Source organism: Triturus cristatus, chromosome 8 (genome assembly GCF_964204655.1).
Source record: "Triturus cristatus chromosome 8, aTriCri1.1, whole genome shotgun sequence".
In the NCBI taxonomy this organism is placed as follows: Eukaryota; Metazoa; Chordata; class Amphibia; order Caudata; family Salamandridae; genus Triturus; species Triturus cristatus.
Window position 1 is genome coordinate 1,274,386,208 of NC_140591.1, and position 27,209 is coordinate 1,274,413,416.

The 27,209-nt window shown below is 41.1% G+C and overlaps 1 protein-coding gene across 1 annotated transcript in view; it reads right to left on the reverse strand.

The window, feature by feature from the left end:
- TBX19 (T-box transcription factor 19) overlaps nt 1-27,209 on the reverse strand; it is a 289,720-nt gene that overhangs the window by 138,594 nt on the left and 123,917 nt on the right. Inside the window, exon 3 of the mRNA XM_085620539.1 lies at nt 5,993-6,127. Within this exon, the coding sequence (XP_085476665.1) occupies nt 5,993-6,127 (135 nt within the window). The remainder of the gene's footprint in view (nt 1-5,992; nt 6,128-27,209) is intronic.

The window sequence follows — 27,209 nt, forward strand, 5'->3', positions numbered from 1 at the left end:
TAGACCTCTGAATGTTTGTCGTTTGCACAATTGTAGGTACGTAAATTACCCTTCCCTAACTTGAGCTTTTATGCGTCCAGTTTCTGTTTGTAAATTGGACGCTAATTTAGCTATCCTTTGTTATTGCACACCTAGGTATTATAATTCGGAATCTGGGATTCCAAACCCTTCTTATTCCCTTGGAAGTTTCAGATTTTAAAGTGCTATTCTGTGTCTACTTGAGTCCTAAATTAGTTCCCTTAGCAGAAAATCAAGGTTTTAAAGCAAGTTCTCGGGCCCAGATAGGTAAGCTGATGAAAGAGGTCTACAGCCATTTCTTTTAGTTTCAGACATTTTATTGTTTTTCACACATAGTATGGTAGGAATGCTTATAGAGACCACAACAACTTAAACCTTAGGAGAACATGCAATCAAATAACGGCTCGACCAGATTTAACTTGTTGGTGTAGGCAAATACTCTGGTAAAGAGTCAGTGTACATACCTAAAAGGCGGACGAGAAATAGATCTCTGTGGCTTAGTGGTAGCCAGTGATATATAACAGAAGCATACAATAGATTCTCTAAATCATATCATGGGAAAAGGAGAAATACAGGGAAGAGATAAAAAGAGACCAAAAGTGAGCGGGGGATGAAGATAGGGAAAGAGAAAGAGAGAAAAGAAGAAGCTACATTATAGCAATCCGACACGACCACCAGCACAATGAGATTGGCAGGAGCAGTGGATTTCAGTAAGTAACAATTGCACCCTGTATTTAGGAACCTGTTTTTCAAGAGAACACCTATGGTGGTTTGCTTTTCTGTAGATATTTATCAAAGGAGTGCCAAAGGCATCTGGGTCAAGACGCACTGTGCAATTCTGCATACAGGATGTTACCCATACCTCTAACGGAGCACAGCAAATTCCACAATTTTTCAAAGAAGCTAAATGAGGTTGGTTTCCAGTCTGAAAGGATCGTCTTAGTGCCCAGAGACAATAGAAGCGATACCAAAGGGGATGATGGTCGGAGTGCTTGAGCAAATCAAACACTCACCCCCAATCAACTGATCTGGGTTTAATCCATCATCATTCTTTAGCTCACTCTACCACCCCAGTTCAGACATGGCCATATGCAAATCAGTCTGACCCTGTGCCTCATGGGAACAGTCCAGCCCGAACCCAAGCCATGTCTTCCCTGGACCAGAAACAAGCATCCTGGGACTGGTTTTGGGTTCATAACCCTCATCAGCCAGGCTAGCATGAATCCAGTGGCAAAGTGAGCAAGGGACCCACGCCTGGGCATACCCTGCCAACTTAGGGCGAACAAAGCGATACCAAAGGGGATGATGGACGGAGTGCTTGAGCAAATCAAACACTCACCCCCAGTCAACTGATCTGGGTTTAATCCATCATCATTCTTTAGCTCACTCCACCACCCCAGTTCAGACATGGTCATATGCAAATCAGTCTGGCCATGTGCCTCATGGGAACAGTCCAGCCCGAACTGCCAAGCCAGGTCTACCCTGGACCGGAAACAAGCATCCTGGGACCGGTTTCGGGTTCATAACCCTCATCAGCCAGGCTAGCTTGAATCCAGTGGCAAAGTGAGCAAGGGACCCACGTCTGGGCATACCCTGCCAACTTAGGGCGAACAAAGCGTGCCGTGCTCTCTATGCCACTGGAATCAATGGACCCTTTGACTAATCGTCAATCCCCAGTTAAATATATTCCCCCAGAAAATCAAAATTTCATTTCTTTATATCTCAACATCTTTTGGTGGGCTCATAAAGACTCTGCAATCCTTCTAGTAAAGTTTTTTCTTTTTTCATGCACTCCTCATGGTTCCCTATCCAGATTAGATTATATCGTTGTCTCTAAATTGCTCTCCCAAAATCTTATCAGTTCTTTTATTGAACCAATTGTGATTTCTAATCATGTCATTACAGATTTTTATTTAATCCCTGTGAATTCCAAGTCCAATAGATGGAGGTTCAATAATTCCCTTTTACTCAAACCTACTTTCTCTTCTTCTTTATTGGCTTTTTCTGAAGAATTTTTTGAAATTCTTGCAGACCCTACTATCTATCCACAATTACTTTGGGATACGTTTAACGCTTCTGCTCTAGGTCATATTATTGATTTTGTATCTCAGAAAAAAATCTCTTGTTAAACAACTTCAATTTCTTTTACTTGATATTAAACACTTAGAACATCAACATTGCACTTAATCTACTCCTTCTAATTTGCAAGAGCTTATCTAAGCAAAACTACAGTTTAATAGGATATCCATAGATAAAGTCTCCTCAATTTTACTCCGTAGCAGTGCTCGTTATTATGGTGGCAGTAATAAAATCGGTAAGCTTTTGGCTAATTCATTGAAGATCTGTAAGCAAGGTCACATGTTAGATACAGTGAAAAAATATATAGGGCTTCCTGTCTTAAAAGATTCTGAGATTCTTGCAGAATTTGTTAAGTATTACCAGTGTCTTTACATGCCTGAATCTCCATCCCCGCCTTCTCAGATAGAGGCCTATTGAGAAAATTCCAGGAATTCCCTTAGCAAACATAGAGACTTCTCATCATTTGATTCTGACATTTCTTTATCAGAGATCCTTTGTGCACTTCAATCTCTCAATAAGAACTAATACCCTGGTCAGGATAGCTTCACTTGTCGATTTTTTTATTTACTTCACTTCTTGAATCTTCTTCTTCTTCGACTATTGCAACTCTTTCAATTTTTTCTGTGTCTGATTCCACTGGGGGCTACTATTTGTCTTAATTCATAGGAAGTTTAAGATCTGACTCTTTGTAAAAACTATAGGGCTATTTCATTAGCCAATGTGGATTACAAAATCTTCGCCAAATTATAGCTTTACGCCTTGAACCCTTCCTGCCTTCAATGATTGGTAAGGAACAATCAGTATTTATTAAAGGTAGATTTACCTCTGATCATTTTACATTATTTTTTAATGTTTTGAATAAGGCATCTTCTCTTTCATGTCCTCTAACAGCAATCTCTATTGATGCTGAGAAAGCATTTGATCTCATTGACTGGTACTTCTTACTCAAATCCCTAGCCTGGCATGGGTTAAGTCCCCATTTTATTTTGTTTGTTTCTTTACTTTATCAATTCCCCGTGGCTTCAGTTTTAGTCAATGGGAAGATCTCTAGTTACTTTCCCTTAAGTCATCGTGTTTTTCAGGGTTGTCCTTTATCTCCTCTCTTATTTATACTTGCTTTGGAACCTTTCCTGTCCCGTATTTGAAATAACGCTGAAATTAATGGTTTTCAATATGGAGTCGATCATTTAAAAATTTCAGCTTATGCTGATGACCTACTTCTTTTCATTTTCACTCCTGAACAGTCTGTTCCGGCTCTTCTGCAGGAAATTGCTACCTTTCCCTGGTTCCCAGATACAGGATACAGTCTGACAAAACTGAAATCGTGCCTCTTACTAAGTTTACTTCCAGTCACTCTTTCATTGCCACGGGGTTCCACCGGAATTTCTCCAAGTATTTGGGCATTTGGTTCGCCCATCCATTAATGATTGGGTTTCGGCAAATGTCAATGATTGTCTAGATAAAGTCGTCAACCTTCTTTCCTCCTGGAATCCCTTCTTTCTTTCCTGGTGGGGTTGTATGGACTCTATGAAAATGATGATTTCTCCCATAATTCCATATACTCTTTCAATGATCCCTGTTAATATTCCTGCTCCATTTTTCAATAAATTAGATTCTCATTCATTTTAAGAAATGTAGAAAGTTTAAAGAGCCAGAATTTCTCTAGTTCCTCTTAGGAAGGCCAAACAGGAATGTTGAGTCAATTTCCCTGATTTTTGGTTATAACATAAGACTTTCTGTCGCTGACAAGCCTTTAGATAGATTTCTTTGTCTCAAACCTCGTTGACCCCTTTATGGCTGGATACTGAATGATCTTTTCTAGCTCCTTTTCTTTCCCATGAAGTTATATCTTTCTCAGCTAAGCCTTCCACCATTTATTCTTCTCTTTTTAAACACACTTGCAATCCTAAAACCGTGTTTTCAATCGCGTTCTGTAACTCGTGATTCTTTGCGACAGTCTCCTCTCTGGTATAATAGTCTTATTACTATTAATAACAAACCGCTATTGGGGAAAGCCTGGTCAAAGATTTATTTTTCAATAATGGTCTTCTCTCCTTTTCAACACTTATTCAAGTGCCCTTGTTCCATTTTACCTAAATATCTCCTTTTCATAAATATTCTACCTGATGTTCTTCATTCATTACCAAGTGCTTACCCTTCTTCCTCATCAAAAATCCCCTTTCTGTTCAATTCTTACTTCTGTTTCTAATGCTTCACCTATATACAGACTTATTTCCTCTTTATCGTTTGTCAGATCCAAAACTAAGTTGGAGGTGTAGTGGGAATTGGATTTGGGGTGTACCTGGACTCTTCCATTTTGGAATAAGATTTGGGATCAACTTTACCAAACCTCCAGAACAGCTTCTACTTTTCAATCTTTGTTCTTTCTGTATCATGGACTCTACCTTACCCCTTCCTTACTAGCTAGGTTCGCCATAGGCTCCTCTCCTAAATGTTAGTCCTGCGACCATCAATTTGTTGACCTTCTGTATATGCTGTTCCACTGTCCTCCTAAAACGTCTTTCTGGGAACAAGTTTGGACTCAGTTATCTTTAATGTTTCATTTAAGTTGCCCTTTAACTCCCCTGATACTCTTTTTGGGTCTGAAGATATCCACTCGTCTTTCAGCAAAACTCTATCAATTGGAAATGTTCATCAAATATTTCTTATAAAGCCTGGTGGAATAATGTTTGCCATTACCATAGATTAAATACTGCCTTTTCCTCTTTTTACTGTCTGTCTGCTAATAGAGTTTTATATTGGTTACCTTTGACTTTCTTTTTAGATTATGTAGCTCCTAAGTCTACTATTTGTACTTTATCCCAAAATTTAAACCCGCATGATTGTTCTATTTCCCTGCCATGGGTATTAATTTTGCTTCTCCTTCTTTGGTTTGTTACATTATATTATATCGCTATTTTCTTTTCAGGTAGTGCTCTACGCTATTGTTAACTTGGTCTTCTTTTATGCATTTGCCCTCCTTTCCTTCCCTCTTTTTTCCCATTAGCTTCAATTCTTTATGATTTATTTGTGTTGATTTCATTCCTACAGTCTATATGTTGTGATGCACGCGTGGGTTCGAATCCCATCCTCGTCGCCAAAATAAATGTTGTGATCTCTGTAGAAAGACACCTGGAGCCAGGAGGTATTCTTAAGCCATCTTTATTCAGTCTCCAGTTCAGGTTACATCTGTCTCTACTCCAGCCAGCCTAGTGTGGTACCAGCCAACACTCATCCACTCAGACACCCAGGCATTCCATGCATCACAGGCACACCAACATTCTATGACCATCTCACGCTCTGGCTGAGCAGCTAGTGGCAGCAGTGCTGGACTACAATGTTAATCAATTAAGTAGGATATAACACTATACAAGTTCCTGTTTATTGTTTCAGTCATGTTAATATTTCTCTCAATAAAGCTGCCTTATCTTAAAAAACAGAAATCTCTTGGAAGGAGAAACAAAGCAACATATCAAAAGGAGAATCCATTTTTCATTCATGCAACAAGGTGCACAAAAGGCTGGCGTGCTAGAAAAGTAATTATTGGACATGGAAAGAATAATGGTACATTCAGGTGCTCAGAAGGAGTCACAAATAATTGCTTTAAATCTATCCACCATCTCCTATTTTACAGAGTATGTACAATTGGCTTGAGAAGCAACACTTTATGAAAACAGCCCGTCGATGCTGATTCTCAAAGGTAGGGAGCATGGCATGATACATGTACTTAGATTCATTGACATACCCTTCTGATCTTGTGCCATTGTAATATTTAACATGTAAATATTTAAATGGATGTTGACACAATTGGGATTTTCTGTACGCCCTGTGCAAACTTGGAAAATGAATACTTTTTTTTTTAGGGTAAATAATATTCTCCATTTGAATGACTTACCTCCTCGTTTTGGTAGGCAGTTACAGCGATAAACTGAGTTTCAGGGAATGAGCAATTCATGACCATCCTGTGAAGTTCTCCTACACGAACAATGTGAATTTGTGGCTCATATTTATGAAGTGAATTGAGCATTATCTGTACAAAAGAAATATATAGATGCTGCCGTTAGATAGACATCCCGATGAAGTACCTTAACAATCTGCAAGTAACATATTAGCATTTTTAAATTTGATTGAGTTTAAGCTGCAGTAAAAGACTGCGTTACATACAATATAACAAACATTGGCCAAGCCAATAGATGTGTCCTTGGCAAACCTGCAAAGCATTTATGTGCAAACAAAAAAAAAAACATTGAGGCCCAGATTTGCAAAGACTTTGGGGCATATTAGCAAGACCGGCGATAAAATTATCACCGTTTTAGCGGCAGGAAACTTCAGCTAAAACTGCGATAATGGGCTTGCTAATATGCGTTATAGAATTCCAATAGAAGCCCAGGTTAGATGTCCTGCACATGTAACCTGGGCTTCTATTGGAATTCTATAACGCATATTAGCAAGCCCATTATCGCAGTTTTAGTGGCTGTTTCCTGCCGCTAAAACAGCGATAATTTTATCGCCGGTCTTGCTAATATGCCCCTTTGTGTGGTGTTTGTGTTACTTTTTTAATGTAAACCCGACACAAAGTGTTGTGTTGGTATTTCCAGTCCAACACAAATCATAATCACAATCTGGTTTTCCATCTTTTCATGTGAGCTGCATTCTACAGCACACATACAAAGAGGAAAAAGCCTTAAAGCACAGTTTTTGTACATAAAGGAATCTTTTCCTGCATATAAACTAAGCTTAGCACAACACAGACATCCTTGCACTATGGAGCAAGGGTGTCTGCTTTGGCGCAGGGCAGCTTAAAGTGCACCAGCGCAGGGAGAAAGCAGAACAGCACCACATCATAGTAGGTAGTCAGCTGAGCCAATGCCCAATGGTTTTTACTGTCATGGGAGAATGTAAATTGTGAATGACTTTAGAAATATGAAAGGAGCTGACCAAAAGTACCTCCATCTATATATGTATTTTTAGAAGGATCTGATTTTTGATAACTTGAGGCTGTTGACACAGCTGAAGCTGTCTCTAGGCCAGATCTAAAAATTAACTCAATAGGTAATTTTCTCATAATACCTTAACCTTACTTGGCTTATTTCTATTTATTTTTTGAGAATCACAATCATATGACATTTGTGTTTATTACATGGTGATATTTTGAAGGTAATTAATTTGAATGGTTCTATAAATCAGCTTTTGACTGGATTCCATGGAACCATTTCAGTTTCCTTCTGTTAAGCATTACTACAACAAGAGCAGTTTAGATGATTCTACCCTAATGCTATGGAGGTATGTCAGTAGCTTGTGGATGATCCACTCTTAGCCGGATATGCTTCTCCAATCATCACAGTTTCAGAGTTCGAGCTCTGTTACACAGTAGCGCACTGTTGAGTTTTTTTGTCTTCCCACACAACACCTATCCCTGCATGAAAGTCATTGCTCTGTACTGTGTATGGCAATGCCATCTCAGAAGCTTCAGAAAGTGCTTCCTCACCTGTTGAAATGCAGTTCCATAAGGAGATGCATAGATAGCCATCTTGAATTGGATCGATTTTAGCAGCCTTGATGCTACAGACATGCTCACAACAATTGACAATTCTAAAACAGTGCCTTTGGAGCACTTAATCTTGGAGTACGTTGCATGGTAGGGTCCTAGTGAGAGAAAGGGACTCCAGATCCCTGTAGACCCTTCTATCAATTGACCTCATCTTTGATCTGTTCACCTCAAGCAATGTTTACTAATTTATTTATGTATTTATTTAAGGGTAGGTATTAAGCATTCATACTCAATGAGTCACTTGCCACAGTAGATTAACCTTCTGATGATAACATTATTGATAAATTTGAGCTAATCTGATATAGTAAAGGGTTAACTTGTTAGGTTTGGATAGTACAACTATGATTGTAAGCATTAATGAAAGTAGGCGTGAAAGGGAAGAGAGTTCCATGAAATGAGCATAAAAGCCCTCTTACCCTACTATTTACATTGATAGGTGATATGTTAGTGTATGTTAATCAATTTATTTGTAAGAGACTACATATCTTCAGTACTTTGCTGTATTCTGTAAATGAAATGTCTCCACATGGGTCGAAATAACAAAAAAAAGGTGTATTTGTGTTTATCAAATATTCCTACTAAGGATTTTTTATTTAATTACCTGGCAGAGGATGTATTTATTTGTTATGTATGGCTCTCACAGCCAGCTATCCACAGAAGCCATTCATTCCCTGCAGTGCTGAAGGGCAGGGAGCACAGCTTCTGGAGGGGAGGGAAGGAAAAGCACAGAGAGTGGTGGGCGTATGTGGCAAGTAGCCAGGTTCCTTTCTTTGAAATTTGGGATACATTGTCCCCATTACTTCTCAGCCATTGTTTAGCAGCTGAAAGCTGGAGCAGATGATTTTGAGGGCCATATTTCTCATATAAATATAGGTGGTAAAAAATTAATAATGGTGATGCTTTTCTTCATGGGGTTCTGAGTGCCAGTCCGGGTGCAGGTCCTGTCCCGCTATTCTTCAGTTGTTTCCCTCGTTATGAGAAGATCAGGTAAAGTCGATCTAGAACAATACATTTTTAGAAAATTAAAGGGAGAAGCCTGCAAGTTTATTTAAATCTTAGAGAGCCAAAGCATATGATTACAATAAATCAATATTGTGAATCTTGGATCTGAAAACAAAGGAGTTAGCTGCCTGGAACAATAATTCAGCTATTAGAATGAGCAGGGGATATATTTATTTCTGTTTCCTAACATTTTAGCAGAATTTTATAAATACGATCAAGCACTCTGTGGCAAAGATAATTGTTTGAAGCTAGATATTGAAGCATATTTCCGTGGGGTCTAACTGGACAACTTAGCAGGAGAAACTGTTCATGCTTTAGATATAATCAGAAAGAAAAGTTCAAAAGGAGGGTTCTAGGGATCATTTAAAGACCTGCAAAGGATTACATCCCCAATAATCTGATACAAAACAGTGTGAAATCCTTGGGTCTAGACTGGAAGTGATAGTGAAAAATGTGAGACAAAAATCGCTATTATGAAGTGACACAGAACCATTGGCTAGTGCCCACAGGTCTAACAGTGGGCAGATCCCTTTACACGATGCTTTAGATATGCCACTATATTGAAGTACTTAAAGGTTCCTATTTTTAACCTTCGTAGGTGTAAGGGTTCTAGTGAAGACCCGATTATCATGTATCTAAAAAGTAGGACATGTACTTTTCAGTTTGACATGACCTGGTAGTGAAAAATATCTAAATCTGTTTTTCACTAGTGCAAGGCCTCCCTCTACCATAGGATAACATTGGAGTTGTCTTATTACATTTTATAAGTGTAATTTACAAATGGGAACAGGTAACCAGTTCATGTTTGCTGTCTCTGGAATTGTAATGAAAAAGCATGACCTATGGTGAAGCTGGATTTTAAATTAATTTCCTGAAAAGGCTGCTTTTAGAAAGTCTCGGGGTCACATGACTTGGTGTAGTTGACAGTTGAGGTTTGTGCATTCCTCCTAGATTGCCACACACAATAGGGAGCTAAGTTGTGACTGGATGTGCATCACTGCCAGGATGGGAGGGAGGAGCTAGGCCAAGTCCCACTCATACTTGAATAGGCTGTGTACTCCTTGTATTTGGTCTAGAGCCAGGGCCAGGAAGGCAAGGCACCTGCACACTTCAAAAGCATGCCTCTAGAAGGTTCTCCCCACTTCAAAGAAACAACTGGGTAAACAAATTGAACCTCAGACACCTCCTTTTCAGAACACTTCTGGACCTGTGGATACTCTGCCAGGAAGAAGGACTGCCTTGCTACTGAAAGGACCACTGCTCCGAGTGACTGCTGCCCTGTTGTACTAACCTGCTGCCTGCTGCCCTCCTGCCTGTGTAAAGAGGACTGGCCTCTCTCGAGTCACATGACTGGGTGTAGTTGACAGTTGAGGTTTGTGCATTCTTCCTCGATAGCCACACACTATAGGGAGCTTAGGTGTGACTGGATGGGCCATCACTGCCAGGATGGGAGGTAGGAGCTAGGCCAAGTCTCACTTATCCTTGAATAGGCTGTGGCTTGTCTCCACACAAAGGGCTGTGTACTTCTTGTATTTGGTCTAGAGCCAGGGCCAGGAAAGCAAGGCACCTGCACACTTCAGGATTGGACCTCAGACACCTCCTTTTCAGAACACATCTGGACCTGTGGATACTCTGCCAGGAAGAAGGACTGCTCTGCTGCTGAAAGGACTGCCACCACTCTGCTGGACCTCTGCTCTGAAGGACTGCTGCCCTGTTGTACTAATCTGCTGTTTCTGCTCTCCTGTCTGTGTAAGAAGGACTGGACCTGCAACTCTGGAAACCAGAACCCAGAGTGACTCCAAGGGCTATTTGGCCGTCCTTCTGATTTGAAGCTTCAGGAACACAACAGGCTTCCAACAACCGTGCACCTGGACTTTGTCATCTGTTTGTCTGCCAAGTGGTGTTCCCCAGTCCTGGACTCTTTGAAGTGGGCTTAAGGTGCTCTGACAGCTAATGTGGATCCAGCAGATCCAATGCATTTCCTCAGCTGCACAGAGCAACCCAGAGCAGAGCTGGTGCATTGTAGCTTCTGCGTGGATTGGACCCGTTGCAAAGACCTGCATCATGTCGCAGTCCACCACAACCACCACTGCATGACACATTCTTGATGCAGGCCCTCAAATCTCTCATTGACAGCAACCTAGACAATAACGCTGGACTCTGCATCACAGCCTTGCAGCTCTTCAGAACCGATGCATCACCCTGACTACGTGCTGCATCGTCGACGCCGGACTTCGCATCACAAGCCCCGACAACAGGAACCTCCGACAGAGGCCCATGAATAGCAGCCTCTCTGCACCTTGGAACCAATGCATATTTTCCGCTGCACGACGCAGCTTTGATGCGGATCCTCACCACATGCCGCAAACCAGAAATTAAAGGTAGTTAGTTTTGCGAGCCTTACTGGACCCCTGTAGCTGGCCTGTGCTCCAACGTGGTCAGCCTCAACTGGTGACTTTTTATTATTTATTTTTATTTTTATTCAAGTAGAAAGAGTTCATTACATATTTTTGTCATCATTAACATGAATAAAATGTTGAAAGATTGACGCAAAAGCCATACATATGTACACATACAAATCATCAGAAAACCAATAACTCCATAAAAATGACAAAAATCAGAAATCATTTGAAACTAAATTTGTTATAACCTATAATCATTGCTTACTCAGGCAATGCACACCAGTTTTCAGAAAAACATTTCCATGCCCCAATTCTTGCAGCATATACACTCTTGAGCTTTTTCACCCATTTCATCTTATTTAGCCTTAGCAAAATTTCATTTTTATAAAATTAGTGACCCAGCAATCAGCAAAGCGCTAAAAACAAATTGCTGTTGCTGCACAGTAATTCGCCTAAATGGGGAAGGGGTATTCCAAATGAGGTCCCATAAGGGTCTGAATGTAAATCTGCCTGAAGCTTGTTACTAATAAACTGGAAAAAATGTTCCCAAAGTGGCAAATAAATAAACATGTAGAACATGTGTGTAACCAATCACTCATAATATTTCCACATCTAAAGTATGCAGCTGAGTCAGTAGAGAATGTCTTTTGGATTCGATACAGGGTATAGTACAAGATCCATTTTGAAAAAATAGGCCATCTTTTTATAGCTTGCCCCACAAATAGCTCAATGAGCCATTTTATTACATCATGCCCATGAATGACCCTCAATCTTGCAATTTGTGGAGGCCGCAACCTTAATTAGAAATTAAGGTATCACTTCTTCCCTTGAATTCTGGTAGAGTTGATGATAACAGTTACCTATTCCTTTGAGATCCATCACAAAGTAGGCTTTACCAATATTCTCAGCTAGTTTCCTGGATGCCTGTCTACTTTTGCGAAGAAAATGGCTAATTTGAAGGTAGGTGAATACTAATTTTGGGGTAATCGCAAGGTGATTAGAGATTAGCTGTTGCCAGGATTTTATACTACCGCCCAATATAAAATCTCCAAGTTTACAGAATCCCACACTTTCCAAGCCCTCTATGGCTGAAGTCTTTAACTGTACCCCTAACATATAACAATCTCACAGAAGTAGGGACGGATGAAACTGGGGAATCAGCAACTCATGTTTTATCTTCTCGAATCTGAAGTCCAAAATATGAGGCAGCTTGTATCTGGGTTGCTTTGGTAGTCTTGGTACCTTTAGAAAAAGAGGAAACTTAATATTGGCCTCACTTAGCATCATTTTAAGATCAAAATAATTAGAGTGAGTCCTAATGGTTGTTGTGTGGAATTCCCAACCCTCTGCCTTCCACATTTAGATGTTGTATCCTCAAATTAGTACGAGCCTTTTTACCCTGCCATTTAAAGTGGGGTATCACTTGGTCAACTTCATTAAAAAATGGTTGATGGATTTTGATCATAACATTTGATAAAATGAATACAAACAAAGGAAGAAAAGCCATTTTAATTAGTTCAGCCTGACCAATAATTGTAAGGGACAGTGAATGCCTTTGGTAGAGTTGCCCGCGGGCCTTATTCAAAGTGGTATTATAATTTAAGCAGAACAAGTCCTCAAAGTTGATTGTGACATGGATCACCAAATATCTAATGGGATGAGTATGAGAATAACGTGTCCTATATCAACAGGTAGGAACGAGGGGGCGAAATTGAATAGCAAAGCTTCAGACTTGGAGTGAATCATTTTATACCCACAATGCCGGTGAACACTTAAATCTTAGAGGGTACATTTTGGATATTTTGTTCCTCGGTGGAAACATATAATAGCATGTCATCCACCAAAAGTTTTAATTTTGCTGCGTCTTTGACTGGAGCCACTATGTGCAAGTCTTGCCTTCATGCTGCCATTAAAGGCTCAATAAAAAGAGCAAAGATATTGAGTTACATAAGAAACCTTTAACTTGTTCCCATTTTGATTGTAATGTACCATACCATTTGCAAATTAATCACTATTTTAGCGTTGGCTTGCTTATACAAACCCTGCAATAAAAGTACCAATTTCTGAGAGAACCCAAATTTTGTTAGCATTGCGAACAAGACCTGCCACTGAACAAGGTTGAAGGCTTTTCAGCATCTAGCATGATGATAGCTGCCTTGATGCTATTCACAGAATAGTAAAAAAAAAAGAAAAGTATTAGCTTGTACCAGATAGTTGGTATTGGTGGAGATCAACCTAGTTGGTAAAAATCCATTTTGATCTGGGTGAACCAGAATCTGTGCTTAGGGGGACAACCTATTTCTAATTATTTTGGTGAAGATTTTATAATCGCTGTTCAGCAAACTAATTGGATGATACTAGCACGGCTCTCAGGTGACTTGTCCTTTTTCACAAAGCTTACAATAACTGCCTCAGTGAATGAACTTGGCAAGTCTCTGCCTTCTAAACTTTCATTAAAAATCAAGTAGCTACATTTTTCGTCACTCTTTTCAAACAGCTTATATACTTCGGTAGGTAGGCCATCACTCCCACAAGCTTTCGCATTAGGAGATGTTTTTATTGCATCCTTCACCTTAGCTAATGTAATAGGGGCTACAATGGCAGCTTGCAAATCATTAGTTATGGTTGACAGCTCAATAGGGCGCAAAAGCTCCCCAATACTCTCTGGGATAGGCTTATCAGTTAATGCATAGATCTCTGTGTAATGTTTAAGAAAGACGTCCCAAATTGAGTCTGGCTGGGTGACCACTTTATTCTCAGCTACATCATAGATTGCTTTGATGCCTGTGGCACCCAGCGCGTTGGCCTGGCGTCCCTCCTTGCTCAACTGGGCCAGGGTAGAACGCATGGCCTTGCAGAAGAAGGACCTGCTAGGGCTTCGCATGTTCCCCCTGGCTATTGACTGGGGACTATTGTAAACGTATTGCAGAAGATAGATACACCCGCCGAGAACACACAGTGAGAGTCGGAGGTCTGATCAGCTCCAATGCCACATAATGCTGTCACCACTGCGACACCTCAGGTGGGGTGGTGTCCCTCAATCTCTACTTAGCCAAGCATATCATAGGATCCTAATGCACACTACAAGCAGACATACACCCGATGCCACATCTTAAGGCCTTAGGTCACGGGCAGTTACCTCCTCCCCTTTGTAGAGACCAGCAATGAACTGCGCAACTGGATGGCAGAACGTACACTGGTGCCTTCACTCAGGTGCCCTAACGATGCTGACATTTTAATCCCTCATGTTGAACATATTACATGCATGTAAATGACAATAAAAAGATTTTAAAAAATCCAATATTGCTTTGATGGTATTGTTATTCTTTCCCTTCTTGACTGACCATGCCAAATACCACTCCACGTGTTCACTTGCTTCATAACTTTTCTGAAATCATGTAGTTTGAACTTTAAACAATTTCTATAGCCATAAAATGGTCTTTTAGATTCTAACGTCTAGATCTGGTTGTAGATGTAGCAAAATCCAACTCAGACTGTAAAAGTGTAGCCAATGCTTTCCTTTGCTTGCTCACTTGTGTCTTGAAAGAAATTGCTTCTCCCGAATGAAGGCTTTCAATGCACCCCAGACAAAGAATGATAGAGTGGTACCAGGGTTCCTTTTCAAAATACATATTTCAATAGACATTCTGGCAACCCAGTTTTCATCAGTTAATAGTGACCTATCGAAGCACCATCTAGGTTGGTCAACCCTTTAGCCCACCACCTGCAAATCAATCACAAGGGTTGAATGATCCGAGAAGGGGTTGGCTAATATACCTGTTTTGCTTCTTTTCCATTTGTGGGATATCAGAAAAAAATCTATTGTAGAAGCGGAATTATATAGCTTAGAGAAAAAGGTGTATTCTTTCCCCTGAGGATGGTCAGGCAGTCGTCCGTCTATTAACATGAAGACGCATCTTAGTTTTTCCAGAAAGCAAAATGATCTTAGCTTATTTTCCTGTTTATTTGGTTGTGCGCAATCTAGTCTGACATACAGGATTACATTACAATTGCCCTCCTAGAACCGCTAACCCCCATGCTAGCAAAATAAGGTTGTATAATTCAATAATAGAAGAGATATCATCCTCGATATGGCCATAGTAGCTTATGAAATGTACCAGTTGTTGATAAATCATAATCACCTAAATGCATCTCGCCCCGGGATCCCTTGTCACCTGTTGAACTTCACACAAAAGATCTCGGGAGATCAATACTGCCACTCCTCTAACTGCTGCGCTGGCTGAAGCAAAGGATGCATGAGAAATAACTCCTGAAATACTGAGCTGTTTCGCTGTGGATCTAAGATGTGTCTCGTGCAAAAAATAGCCTATACTTTAGATGCTTTTAACCATGCCAATATGGACCTATATTCAATCTTGTTCTTTATTCCGTTAGCATTTGTAATCGTTCTCTCCCCCTTCTCCACCTGCGCTTGATATGTTGATGAATTGTTCAAAGTCATTAGCTATCTCAACTGAAGCAAAAATCAATTTGGATTGCTGGACAGTCCCAGCAGGTGCACCTTGTTCCTTGAAACTGCTGATCATCAATTGGAATTCTTAACACCGCCGTGCTGCAGATAGGGAAATATCAGAGAAGATTTTGTAAGAGTAGTTGTCCAAGATTGTAAAAGCTTCGGGGCAGATTTATGTTTCCTGGCGCATCCCTGCAAATCATCAGGGATGCGCCAGGAAAGATGCGTCACGCAAGTTTACCCTTGCGCACCACAGATGCGCCGCATTTACAATGCAACGCATCGTGGCGCAAGGATAAACAGATGCGTGACGCATCTGATGGTGTAAGGGCGGCGCATTGCTGGAGTCGTGTCGCAAGCACGATGCAACTCCAGCAATGTTTAGGGGCTGCCCATACCTAACATGCTGCGTCATGCCTTACGCCTGCTTCAAGCAGGCGCAAAGTTTTGACACAGAAGCGTCGGAAAAGTGACTGAGTGAAATCTTATAGATTTCACTGCGTCACTTTTCCGAGGCTTTTTCCAATGGAACGCCCACCCTGCATACATTAAACCTGACGCAGGTTTAATGTGGTGCAGGGCTTTACACCGTGAAACATCTCCATAGATGCGTCACAATGTAAATGGGGCGCAACGTGGTGCAGGGTTTACACTGCCGCTGCGTCACAAAAGTGACGCAACGGCGGCGTAAAAGTGGCGCAAGTCTAGCATAAATCTGCCCCTTTGTCTCTTATCACTCTGGTCAAGACTTGTTCTTCTTTTCAAAAGTCTCCAAAACTGACCAAACAAGTATGGGGGATATTCTGGAATGGAGGGCACAAATGTGGGGAGTCGGTGAGCTTGTGTAATTGTGAGAGCCATATCTTTTGCTGTTAGATCATAGATCACATATTTATTGATTGAGTCTGTGAACAGTTTGAAGGCATTTCTGGCCAACCACACAACTGTCAGGGATCCCAACAAAGTGCAAGTTGGAGTGGCAAGATCTATTTTCCATGTCTTCGATTTTTTGTTTTAGCTCTGTTAGTTCAAACTAAAGCTTTTAAATCGAGGAGTCTTGCTTGTACTTATGATCTTCTAAATCGGAGACTCTCTGCTCCACTTGTTCCACTTGCAGACTGCGTTGCTGTTTATTTGAATTTAGCAGGACAAATTGCTCAGTAATCTCATTATATACCTTCTCTTGTGAGACATTAAGCTCCCTGACTTTGCCTAAAATCTGCTAGAGAACCTCTGCCATTGGAAGAGGCAGCACTAGAGATGGCACATACATTAGGCCAGATACTGCTGGAGTAGCTTGTTCAGGCCTTGGAATAGAATGCACCAATAGAGTTCCATTTCCCCTGAGTGGAGTTGTCATCGCTTTTGGAAAAACTATTCTTTCAGGGGGATTATGAGAAATGTTTGAAATAAAAAGTGTGTCTTTTCGGCTATCTATACTTGCCCCCCCCCCCCCACCACTGGTGCTCTGTCTTCCGCTGATCAGACAGCTGGTCTTTCTCCCCTCCCACTGTTAATTTGGATACGGAAGAGGAAAACATGGGGTACATTAACAAGATGGAGGTCCTGATTCAGAGGGAGTGTTCCCAGAGTCCAAAGTTGCAAGCGCATTTAATGGCTGTGAGATGGAGTTCCGAGTGGTATTGTTGTCACCATCTCTTGCTGATCCATAGCAGCGTTCACTATAGCACCCTCAGGTCTAACATCTCTCAAAGGTCCTATAGAGGTAGACTGACCTAGCTTTGATGGATGAACTAGGTTCATGTCACTTATTCCTTCTGCTAGTGCCATATTTTGCTGAGAGCCACTGCCTCATTGGGACTCTCGACTGGGAGTTGTTTTCTGGAGAAGGTAGTCTGTTGTTCCACCTCTGAAGTTTTAATGCTTGGCATGAATGTATGACGTTCCAACGCAGTTTTTACATCGCAACTACCATTACATTGCATGATTTTACAACGCATGCTATTACAATGCATTTTTCAAAACTACCATAACAACGCATTCCATTACAACGCATACCATTACAACACATACCATTACAATGCATAAATGTTTTAGGGCAACAGTGGGGTAAGTGTTGGATAGTGTAGGGGTAAAAATTACTATTCCCACTTCAGTGAGTGCAACAGTAGGGAAAGTGTTGGATAGTGTAGGGGTAAAAATTACAATTCCCATCCACCCCAAAACCCATACACACCCTAAAACTAAAAATTCTCCATTACTTACCTCGTAATGCATTGTAATGACATGCGTTGAAGTGACATGCGTTGTAATGGCATACGATGTAAAGGCAGATGCGTTGTAACAGTTGCGTTGTAAAAGCAGTGCGATGTAATGGTTGTAATGGATGATTCCCACTTGGCATAGTGGAAGTCGCAATCTGCATACGATGCTTGGTGTCTTTTGCCAACTTACCAGGGATTCTAGTCTGTTCCGAGAGTTCACATAGTAAATGCCACTTCATTAGGCTGTGAGGTGCAGTCAAATTTGTTGTTTTATATTAAGGGTTTGCTGAAGTATCTTAGAAGATTACAAGCCACATCAGCCACTACGCGGACCACATCTGCAACCTACCGTGAATCCTTGCTCTTGAGGGGCACCTACTGTGCCCCCACAAGATGCCCACAAAAGTTACAGTCCTAGTGAATTTGGAGTGTCGTCCAGAACAATGCAGACTGGGTCTTTTCGCAGTAAACTGAGCTCTTTAACGAGTCCTCTGAGCATACGTCCTGGATCTGGATTCTGTCCACTACCTCAACTTTGCTTATGCTTTAGCTTTGCTACGTATTTTCTTTTGCTTGTAGCCCCATCGACTTCTGCCGTACGAGGCCCTTACTGCAGACTTCCAATTCAGGCCAGCCCATGCAGTTCACTCCTCTATAGCAATGCAAAATTAATAGTTCAGTATTACAGTATCTTTATGCCTCCTTCAGTTGATCGCCACACGTACCATTCGATGCTCTTTGGCCAGTTTGGTTGTCCCTCCAAAATAAAACCAGCCTGAAGTTGCTCAAATTACAAAAAAATCTGTTGCAGGAGTAGTCTTGAGTGTGAATCTATCGCTCCTCAGCTCTCCCCCTCCACATTCTTACAACCTGTAGAGATGTGTAGGAGCTTCTGCCTCCATGTGAATTTCCCTCTGCAGGTTTGAGAACACCAATCCGGACCCTCTAAGCAGAGTCCAGCAAGTGAGAGAGATATGGAAGTTGGCATCTCAGAAGAGGGTGCTCTTCCTAAAGTGCACCTGGCAAGCTGCTACTACCTCTAGAAAGGGCTAACCATTGCATTGGCACTGCCTTAGGATCAGCATGGCCAGTAGGGGTTTCAGCCAGGTGCAACTACGCAAGTCTCATCTGCGCCATCTTGTCATGCCCCCAGCAACCCAGATGCAATTCAGCGGCGGAGCATGACCGGAGCTCTTTGCCTGTCCTGAACTTGTGACTTTGTCTCGGTCCTGCGTGACCAAATATTAACAGTTGGCACTTTGTGCTTTTTGGCTCTATCGGCACTAGAATCTTTAAAATTGCATCTCTCTGGTTCTACTTATTGGATGTTTGTAGTTTTGGTCTTGTTTTATTAATTAAAGATTACTTTATATATCTATATATTGGTGTGGGACCCTTTTTGTGTAGTGTTTTTCAAGTTATTATTGTTGTAAGTCTTGCACAAATACTTTATGCATTGCCTCTAAGTTAAGTCTGACTGTTTTGTGCCAAGATACCAGAGGGTTGAGCATAGGTTCATTGAATGTTTGTGTGTGCCTCACCCTGACAAAGATTGTGGTTGCTGCTTGACCAGAGCTCACACCCCTGTTAACCAACTACCCGATTTCTTACAAACTTTATACTTAGTTTAAGAGTAAACAGGCAACTATGCAGCTCCGTAATCCTTTTTGTCCCTGCGCTCCTCGTTGCACCAATTGACATGTCAACTTTCTCATTCTAGAATCCTGAAATGTCACCAAGCAGCCAGAAACAATGAGAACACAACTTTACCCTTTCAATATATAAACAAAAACAACATTTCATAAAAGAAAATACACAGCGAATATAACATGGACAAAATGATTCCATAGCTAACAAAAGGCATGCAATAAACATTCGGACTAGACTTAGTGGCTTAATATCCTTCTACAACTCTAATCAAAACAGAAATATAGTAAATACTTTCTATGAAATAACTGTTGCTGTAAAACTGATTAAATCTTCATTCCAAAATGTAATCTTCAAATTTGACTGGACGTTTACTCTCCTGTTTGCATCGATCATTGTAATTATCAACAACATGACTTCCTACAGCTGAATCGTTATTATTACCAGCAACAGGACATTCCACAATAGAGTTTATTTTTTTCCAACAACCTTAACACATGCAGAATGCCACCATTGCTTGGTTTGATAGCGCATTGATTATCACTAACCTTATCTATTAGAAAAGGAGGGATGAATATCAGTTTCGCTTTCATGACCTTCCGCTGGTGTAATTTCACACGCACCCAATCATTTTTTTTTTTTTTTTTTAAAACACTTGTTTGGTTCACATCTACTTTTGCTCTTTTCATGACTTACTTCAACCTTTCCACAAGCATGGCTCACTAATTGATCTTGAGACATTCCATTAGCTGACATGGCACTCATGAATTTATACAAACATGCAGGGCACATAATTGCATGAACATCTACCTCTCAAAGGTTTGAAAGGAGTAGAGTAATTTCTGTGACAGAAGGAGGTGTATTACAATATGAACAAAGCATGGTTTGAACAGCATTATTCACATCAAACACATTTCACAATCGCTCTTCTGGCACACTCAGTAATCACTCTGTTCGATGTTAACACCTGGCCATCAGCTTGTGGGCGATATCAACTACATCTCTTGTCTTTGATCCATGCATCCTCCATGAATTTTTACATTTCTACGGACTTGACCTGCACACCATTTTCAGACAAAAGCTCTGATGGAAACCATTCTCTTACAAAAAACAGCAATGAAAAATGTGATATCTTTGGTATTAGTTTCTTGTACAAATTTGATCTCTAACAATTGTTGATGGACTCTCTATCATTACAAGGCTATACCACTGATTGGTAGGTAATAGTTCGAGAGGGCCAAGAAAATCGATACATAATTGCCCCCAAACTCCTTTGGGGGTGGTCCAACTTCTCCCATGTGAAATGTGTTGCACTTGAGACTTCTATCATTCTGTGCACATGTCACACACTTATTGTTCCACTCTTCAACATCCTGCTATGTGTATCTGGCCACCAGTATGTTTCTCTCAATCTTTTTTTTTGTTAAGAGTCATATCCAAATGACCTTGATAACTACACCCAGGTAGAGTAGTCCTAATTATGTCGGGCAAAACAAGTTTGTCGCATTGAAAAGGTAATACATCTTCTACACTTAGTTCAGTCTGAACCTTACTGTACAATTGTAATTCTATAGAAATATTGCCTTCCCTTGTACACCCCTTGATGAAATACGCTAAAGACTTGCTTAGTACCAAATCACTTGCAAGAGTTTTCCTCCAACCATCTTCATTTATACTTTTCACACTTTTCTCTTTGGAGATATTCCAAAATAGTTTCACAACTAAACATTCAACATCTTGCTGTTCATTTTCACTTGTTCTCTTCATGTGTGAACAAAATTACAGAAGACAGGAAAGAACATCAGCCTTCTTGTTTTTTCCTCCTGAAACGTATTCAAGATTGAAATGATATTCTAGAAGTTTTACTCTCAATCTGATTAGTTTGGCAATCCCTTTAATGGAGTGTATACTAGTACAATTTAAAATGGGAACCAGTGGTTTGTGGTCAGTATGTAAGAGAAATCTGGTTCCCCAAACACTAGCTTTAAAACGCCCAACAGCCCAAGTACAGGCAAACATGTCCTGCTCAAGGACTAAGTAAGAGTGTTTTTGACTCTTAAGAGTACATGAAGCACATGCCACAACACCTTCATCAAGAAGACAAGCATATCAAAAACCATTTCAGTTGAGAACAATATATACAAACACCTAAACACATTCTCAGTTTATCAAAGAATCCTCGCAAAATTGCTACAGTAACTTCTTAAATATGTTAAAATCAATAAAATATTCAAAAATCCAACACCAATTTCTTAATAGCACCTCTTTAAAATGAGGTGACAGCATAACAGACACAAACAGAGAGTAGCATTTGCAAATATAGTCAAGCTGGTCTAGCTTGGCTAAAATCCATATCCTTTAACACTGGAATGGCGACTTGGATCTTGAAGCAACATAAATCCTGCAAAACAGGATAAAGTGCTTTGAGCACAGAATGAATCACTTCCACATGGGCCCAAGTTGTTGACCACATTCCAACCCCCAGGGACAGTGAGAAAACAATGAACAAGATTTAACCTAAAGTTAAAAGATAAATATGGTTCAAAATCTACGCCAAAACAAACAAGGTTCTATACAACTGGTAGTTTTCAGTAAAACCGGGGCCCAGACAGATGTTTTGATTAAATCCATTGATTCTCTCTTGTCACTGCAGTACATGAGGAAGTTCATTATGGTCTGTTTCACCTCTGATTTTGTGATGAGATTGGGCTTATCATAAAGATCTGGACAACAGAGCATAAAAAGAAGATTTAATATAATTCAACCACTGAATTCTATAGGGCTATCAAGATTCAGGCAGTCCCTGAGCACGGTTTGATTAAGCTATAATTCACAGTTGGTCCAGACCCAAGCCATCTGACCAAGGTGGGCAAAGGTATCAGAAATATATCCTATACCTAATTCCTCATGAACCATATATGCAGGGATACTCTAGTGCATGGACAACAAGCGCCTGGCAAAGTTGTTCTAAAATATTGCAAAGAGGAAGGGTCAACCATACCCCAAATATCACTGCCAAAGGAAACAGTTGAAACACATTTAGCCTGATAGATTATAATCATGGCAACCAGTGGTTTATTGCCCAATCTTGAGGCAAAACTAGCTGCAACAGACCTACTAAAGAGATGTTTTTTAGAAACCAAAAGCAAAGACCGGGACTCTTTGTCATCAACTACACCTCCAAATGGGAAAATGACAAAAGCTTGCTGATTTCATGTCCTTGTATGTATTAACACTTTGATTTAGTTGATTTAGGGCCAACAACAATTATTTAATACTTTTTGAAATTGGAAGAGGGGTCTGGGAATCAATAAGGTTCCTAAGTCAGAGTAAACAACGAGCGACCAAAACAGCATTGTCCGCATAAACTAATGCCGGAATGGGTCTATCCTCTATTTGTGGGAGATGTTTTGCACCCACAAGAGGGCGACTTCAAGATGGTTAATATATAATGTGAATAAAAAAGGGGCCAAAACATTACATTGTCTAACCTCGCACTTAATTGGCCCTCAAAACTGTACCTTACAGAGAGAGTCATCCCCTTATGCAGGTCCCTTAAAAAATTACAATATCAGGTCCACACCCATAGAAGACATTACATTCCACAATTTGTTGACCCTATCAATATAAGATCCATAAAATCCATATGTAGACTACCATGTTTGCCCACCACATATTTATTGATAAGGAGGACATTGATGCAATGTGCTACTACAGGCCCTGAAACTGTATTGCAGATCAGATATAATATTGCTATCCTCTGCCCAATCTAAAAGCCTTTATAAGACCAATGGCCTACTAGTTTAACTATAGAGTTGATTAAAGAAATGGGCCTATAACAACAGGGGTGCGTTCTTGTCGCTTTTTTTTTAAAACGGTGAAGATAGTTGAGTGAGACCAAGAGGAAGGAATACCATCTCTAGCTGCTGATTAAGGCTTTCATAATTTCTTGCAGACCAAAGGAGATTTTTAAAAGGGCCAGAGAGAGACTTATATCAGATTCATCCGGGAGGGATCCATATCACTATAAACCTCTTCAAAGTGCTTAACCCATCTATCTGTTGAAATGTGAGTAAAAATAATTTCCCTTCGGACTCGGTGAAAATGGGGCAATTCACTGTTTCCCAGAAAGTTGAGCTGTGGCCATGCGTACTCACCTTAACACGCTGTTCCCAGACTTCCTACCTCAGGAGCTTTTTCATATTTGTAATTGCTGTTTTAAATTTGTGTCAACAGACCCAGACTGCATCTTTATCCCTAAGTTACTTACTCAGGTCTTTACATAGGTCTCTATGTACCCTAGAGCTCGTCTTCTTAAACCTACCACAATGACGAGCCACCTGGGAGGAACAGTGAAATGAAAAATTGTGGCTACCTTTACTAGATATAGTTTCAAAAGTATCCAAAATTACAGAATTAGTGGAGGCTTCTGAGAGTCACACATTCTAAACTCCTTACTACAGAAGGTAATTAAGTTACTAAGACAATTGGCAGGAGTAACATTAGCCCTCTTAATTCTTAGCCCTTAATCAGAGAGAGTTATTGAATTCTTGGGAAGACACTTATAATAAATAGGCCTAAACAGCCGACTCAATACTTTAGCCCGGTTTAAAGAGAAATTTATGGGATTATGATCACTACACCCCTCCACGTGACCTTGGAATCATTAATCAATTAAATAAGAGAAGCCGAAATAAACATCAAATCAATAATTGTAGAAAATTGCCTCCCAATTAAAGTTGAACACCAATGAATAGGTGTAGTAAGTTTAACCTTACCCAGCTAGAACATCAGGTTAAATTAATTTAGAATACCATCTAACACTTCCCCTAACATTGATTGTTCGACATGGAGGGTACCCCAGCTTCCTTCTCGACCTACAGACCTTGAGGACAATCCCTGATCTCACACAAATGTGAATTAAAATCATCCAAGAAGACGAGCAGGACAAAAGATCTCTGATCATCTCAATAATGCTCTAAAAAGCCTTTTGGTGCCAGCGAGTGATCTAATCTCTTTTGACTAGAGGGAGAGTTATAAAAAGTGAACACCAGAAGATTATACTTTTAGGAGAAACACAAAAAAAGCCAACAAATTAGATGACCCAGAATTAGGATGTATGACAGTGCAATCGAGTTCCAGAGAGTTCGGCTTAATAAGACAGCCTTTAGTTATTTCACATACTTTAGGAGTAGCAGGGGAAAAAAAGAACAAACCCCATCCACAAAAAAGAATTTGTAACTGCCCAAGTTTCTTGAAAACAAATATTAGAACAAAGAATAAAATCCAACTAAGTACTATCAGTTTCCCTTAAGGCTAGCCCAGCAATGTTCCAACATACAAATTCCAAAATATTAGAAACTTTGCATGGAGTAACTGAAGATTCATCTCTTGCAGAGGCCGGGACATTAGCAATTGCGAGTGTTAAAATGTCCATTCAATTATTACCACCCAGAGAGCTAAGTGACTCAAAAGAAATAAATTGAAGTAGGGATAGTAAAAGGTGAGAGAACTCTAGTACCCGTCAGCGGGACAGGGGCCTGATGAAAAGGCGATAATTTCACCAAAGAGCAGGATAGAAAATGCCCAAAACTAGGACTCTTGTTCATAAATCAGTGTTTTGGGTAAGTGAAAACTGTAAAAGCAATTTCCTGGCTATCTCGGTCTTATCAAAGTTAACAACCACACAATCCTCTTTATACACTTTAGGCTCACTCCCAATCCAATTGACGTGTTTTGCTATTTTTACATCTTAAACAGGAAATCCCCCCAACCTGCTCATTACACCAATGAACCACTTTATTAATGAATTACTGCATACATTTGACAACTTCCAGTTTCAATTGTGATGCATTTGCCAAATTAACAGCATTTGAAGTAGCATCAGGAGTCAAACTCAATCTTGTTAAAGACACCTGAAATATGTAATTTGCTATACAAGACCTAGGTGCGGTCTAAGGGACATACCTTCCATGTGTAACAGCTGAATTCAGTTGAGGGTCAGCCATCCGGGAAATAAATGGGCTAGGTACAGGAAGACAACCAGTGGAAACAGGCGGCTGTGCACTACTAGATGTCATTTCAGGGAAGGTGTGAGACCAACAAAAGTCTCCAGTCCACCCATCCTCCGGGCCCACCAGCACTTGAGTCTGAGATTGAGGGGGGAGTCCAGGAATAGAAGTCACCAGGTGATCTCCAACCTTTGGTGCTAGGAAGAGCCTGTATCTATGTCCCATGATTGATTATCCAATTAATCCCAGCCTCGTATAAATTTGCTCCAGAGAAGTCTTGACTAAGAGCTCCACCTTATTGAACAAGTCAGTCAACATTGGGATCAACGAAACAGGTTTAAGGGCACTGTGCTGTGTGTGACCTTTATTGGCATGCTTCTCAAATTCCCCACCAGCCCCCTTATTAACAAAGCTAACAGAACCCTCTAAAAGGGTATACTGCAGGTCTTCACATGAGGATCTTTATTTTCCCTCTTATGAGCAGGAGCAATCGGTTTAAACAAAGCCGATTCAGGAAAAGGATGAAAGTTGACAGTCACCAATAGGTTTCTGGAACCCTCTAATGAAGTGGAAGGTTCTGCTACTGTGGCTAGAGATGCATGGCAGCTAACTTTGCTGTGCAAATCAGACTCTTTAGCTGGAAAACCCATAGCTCTCTTACCTCTCCCAATTCCAAGCTCTTCTGCGACAGGCATGATTTTGTAAGACAAGATCCCCAATGCCAAAATTAAAAAAGATATAATTGGGGGCATGGCCAACTGCCTGGGAAGATAGGCACACACTAGCACAGCTCCAGCTTCCTTCTCCTAAACCCCTATCAATCCAACACTAATCCGTGGCCTGAGAATCAATATCTACCCAAGCCCGGGGTTGTGGATGTCGCCGGCCACGGCCGTCGTGGAAGAGCCAATCAGAGGGCTGCAGGGACATTGCCATGACTCACGGCCTGGGTGAGGAGGCGAGCCGCACGCTTGCATAGCCGCTCGGCCTGAAGGAGTGGCCTGACTGGCAACCGTAGAACGCAAGAGTGCAGCTAACGGCGGCTGGGATATGCCTGCCGGTCTCTGCAGCACCGCGACCTTGGCTGGGGACCTTGCTACAGAGATCTGCTGTGGGGGAGAGTAATTCCAGTTTGGCCCTGATCCACTGCAGCCTCCGCCTGGGGGAGAGATTAGAGGAGTGTGAGAAGAATGCAGTGAAAACTGTTGACTGCCAAGAAGAGACATCTGTTGAGCCCCAGGAGCAGCGGTGCACCGGGGGCTACTCTTGGTGGTGAAGCAGCCCTGCACTGACTTCCTTGTGAGAGCACCACATGGATCAAACTGATGCATGTCTGGTGAGTGCTGGCTGGGAACTCCCGGAGTCCAGTGGTAAGTGTAGGCCCCTGCCTGGACCGCACCTTGCTACCAGCTACTGGGGCACTCAAACACTTGTACCGAATAGAGACCCTGTCCTCGAGTCCCACTGTGACCATTATCGCCTAAAGAGCCCAGGGGTTGGTGGCAACTCCAGAGGGCCATGAGGGGGAAAACCGACAGGCTGGTGGGGACGCTTCCCTGAGCAGGTGGCAGTAATATCCTCCAGGCTCTTCCCTGTTGACAGCGGCGCAGTCCTGCTTCAGCACTGTAATTCGAGCCGTGTCGAGGAGCAAGGGAAGACATGGTTCGCACCAGTCTCAACTAGACAAGTTCACCCGACATAAGAACCAGGTGGGGGCAAGCACTCAACCTGACACAGTGAAAGCCACGCAACAGGCGGTGGTGTAGCAGGGCACCCCCACACTGCGGGACATACTAACAG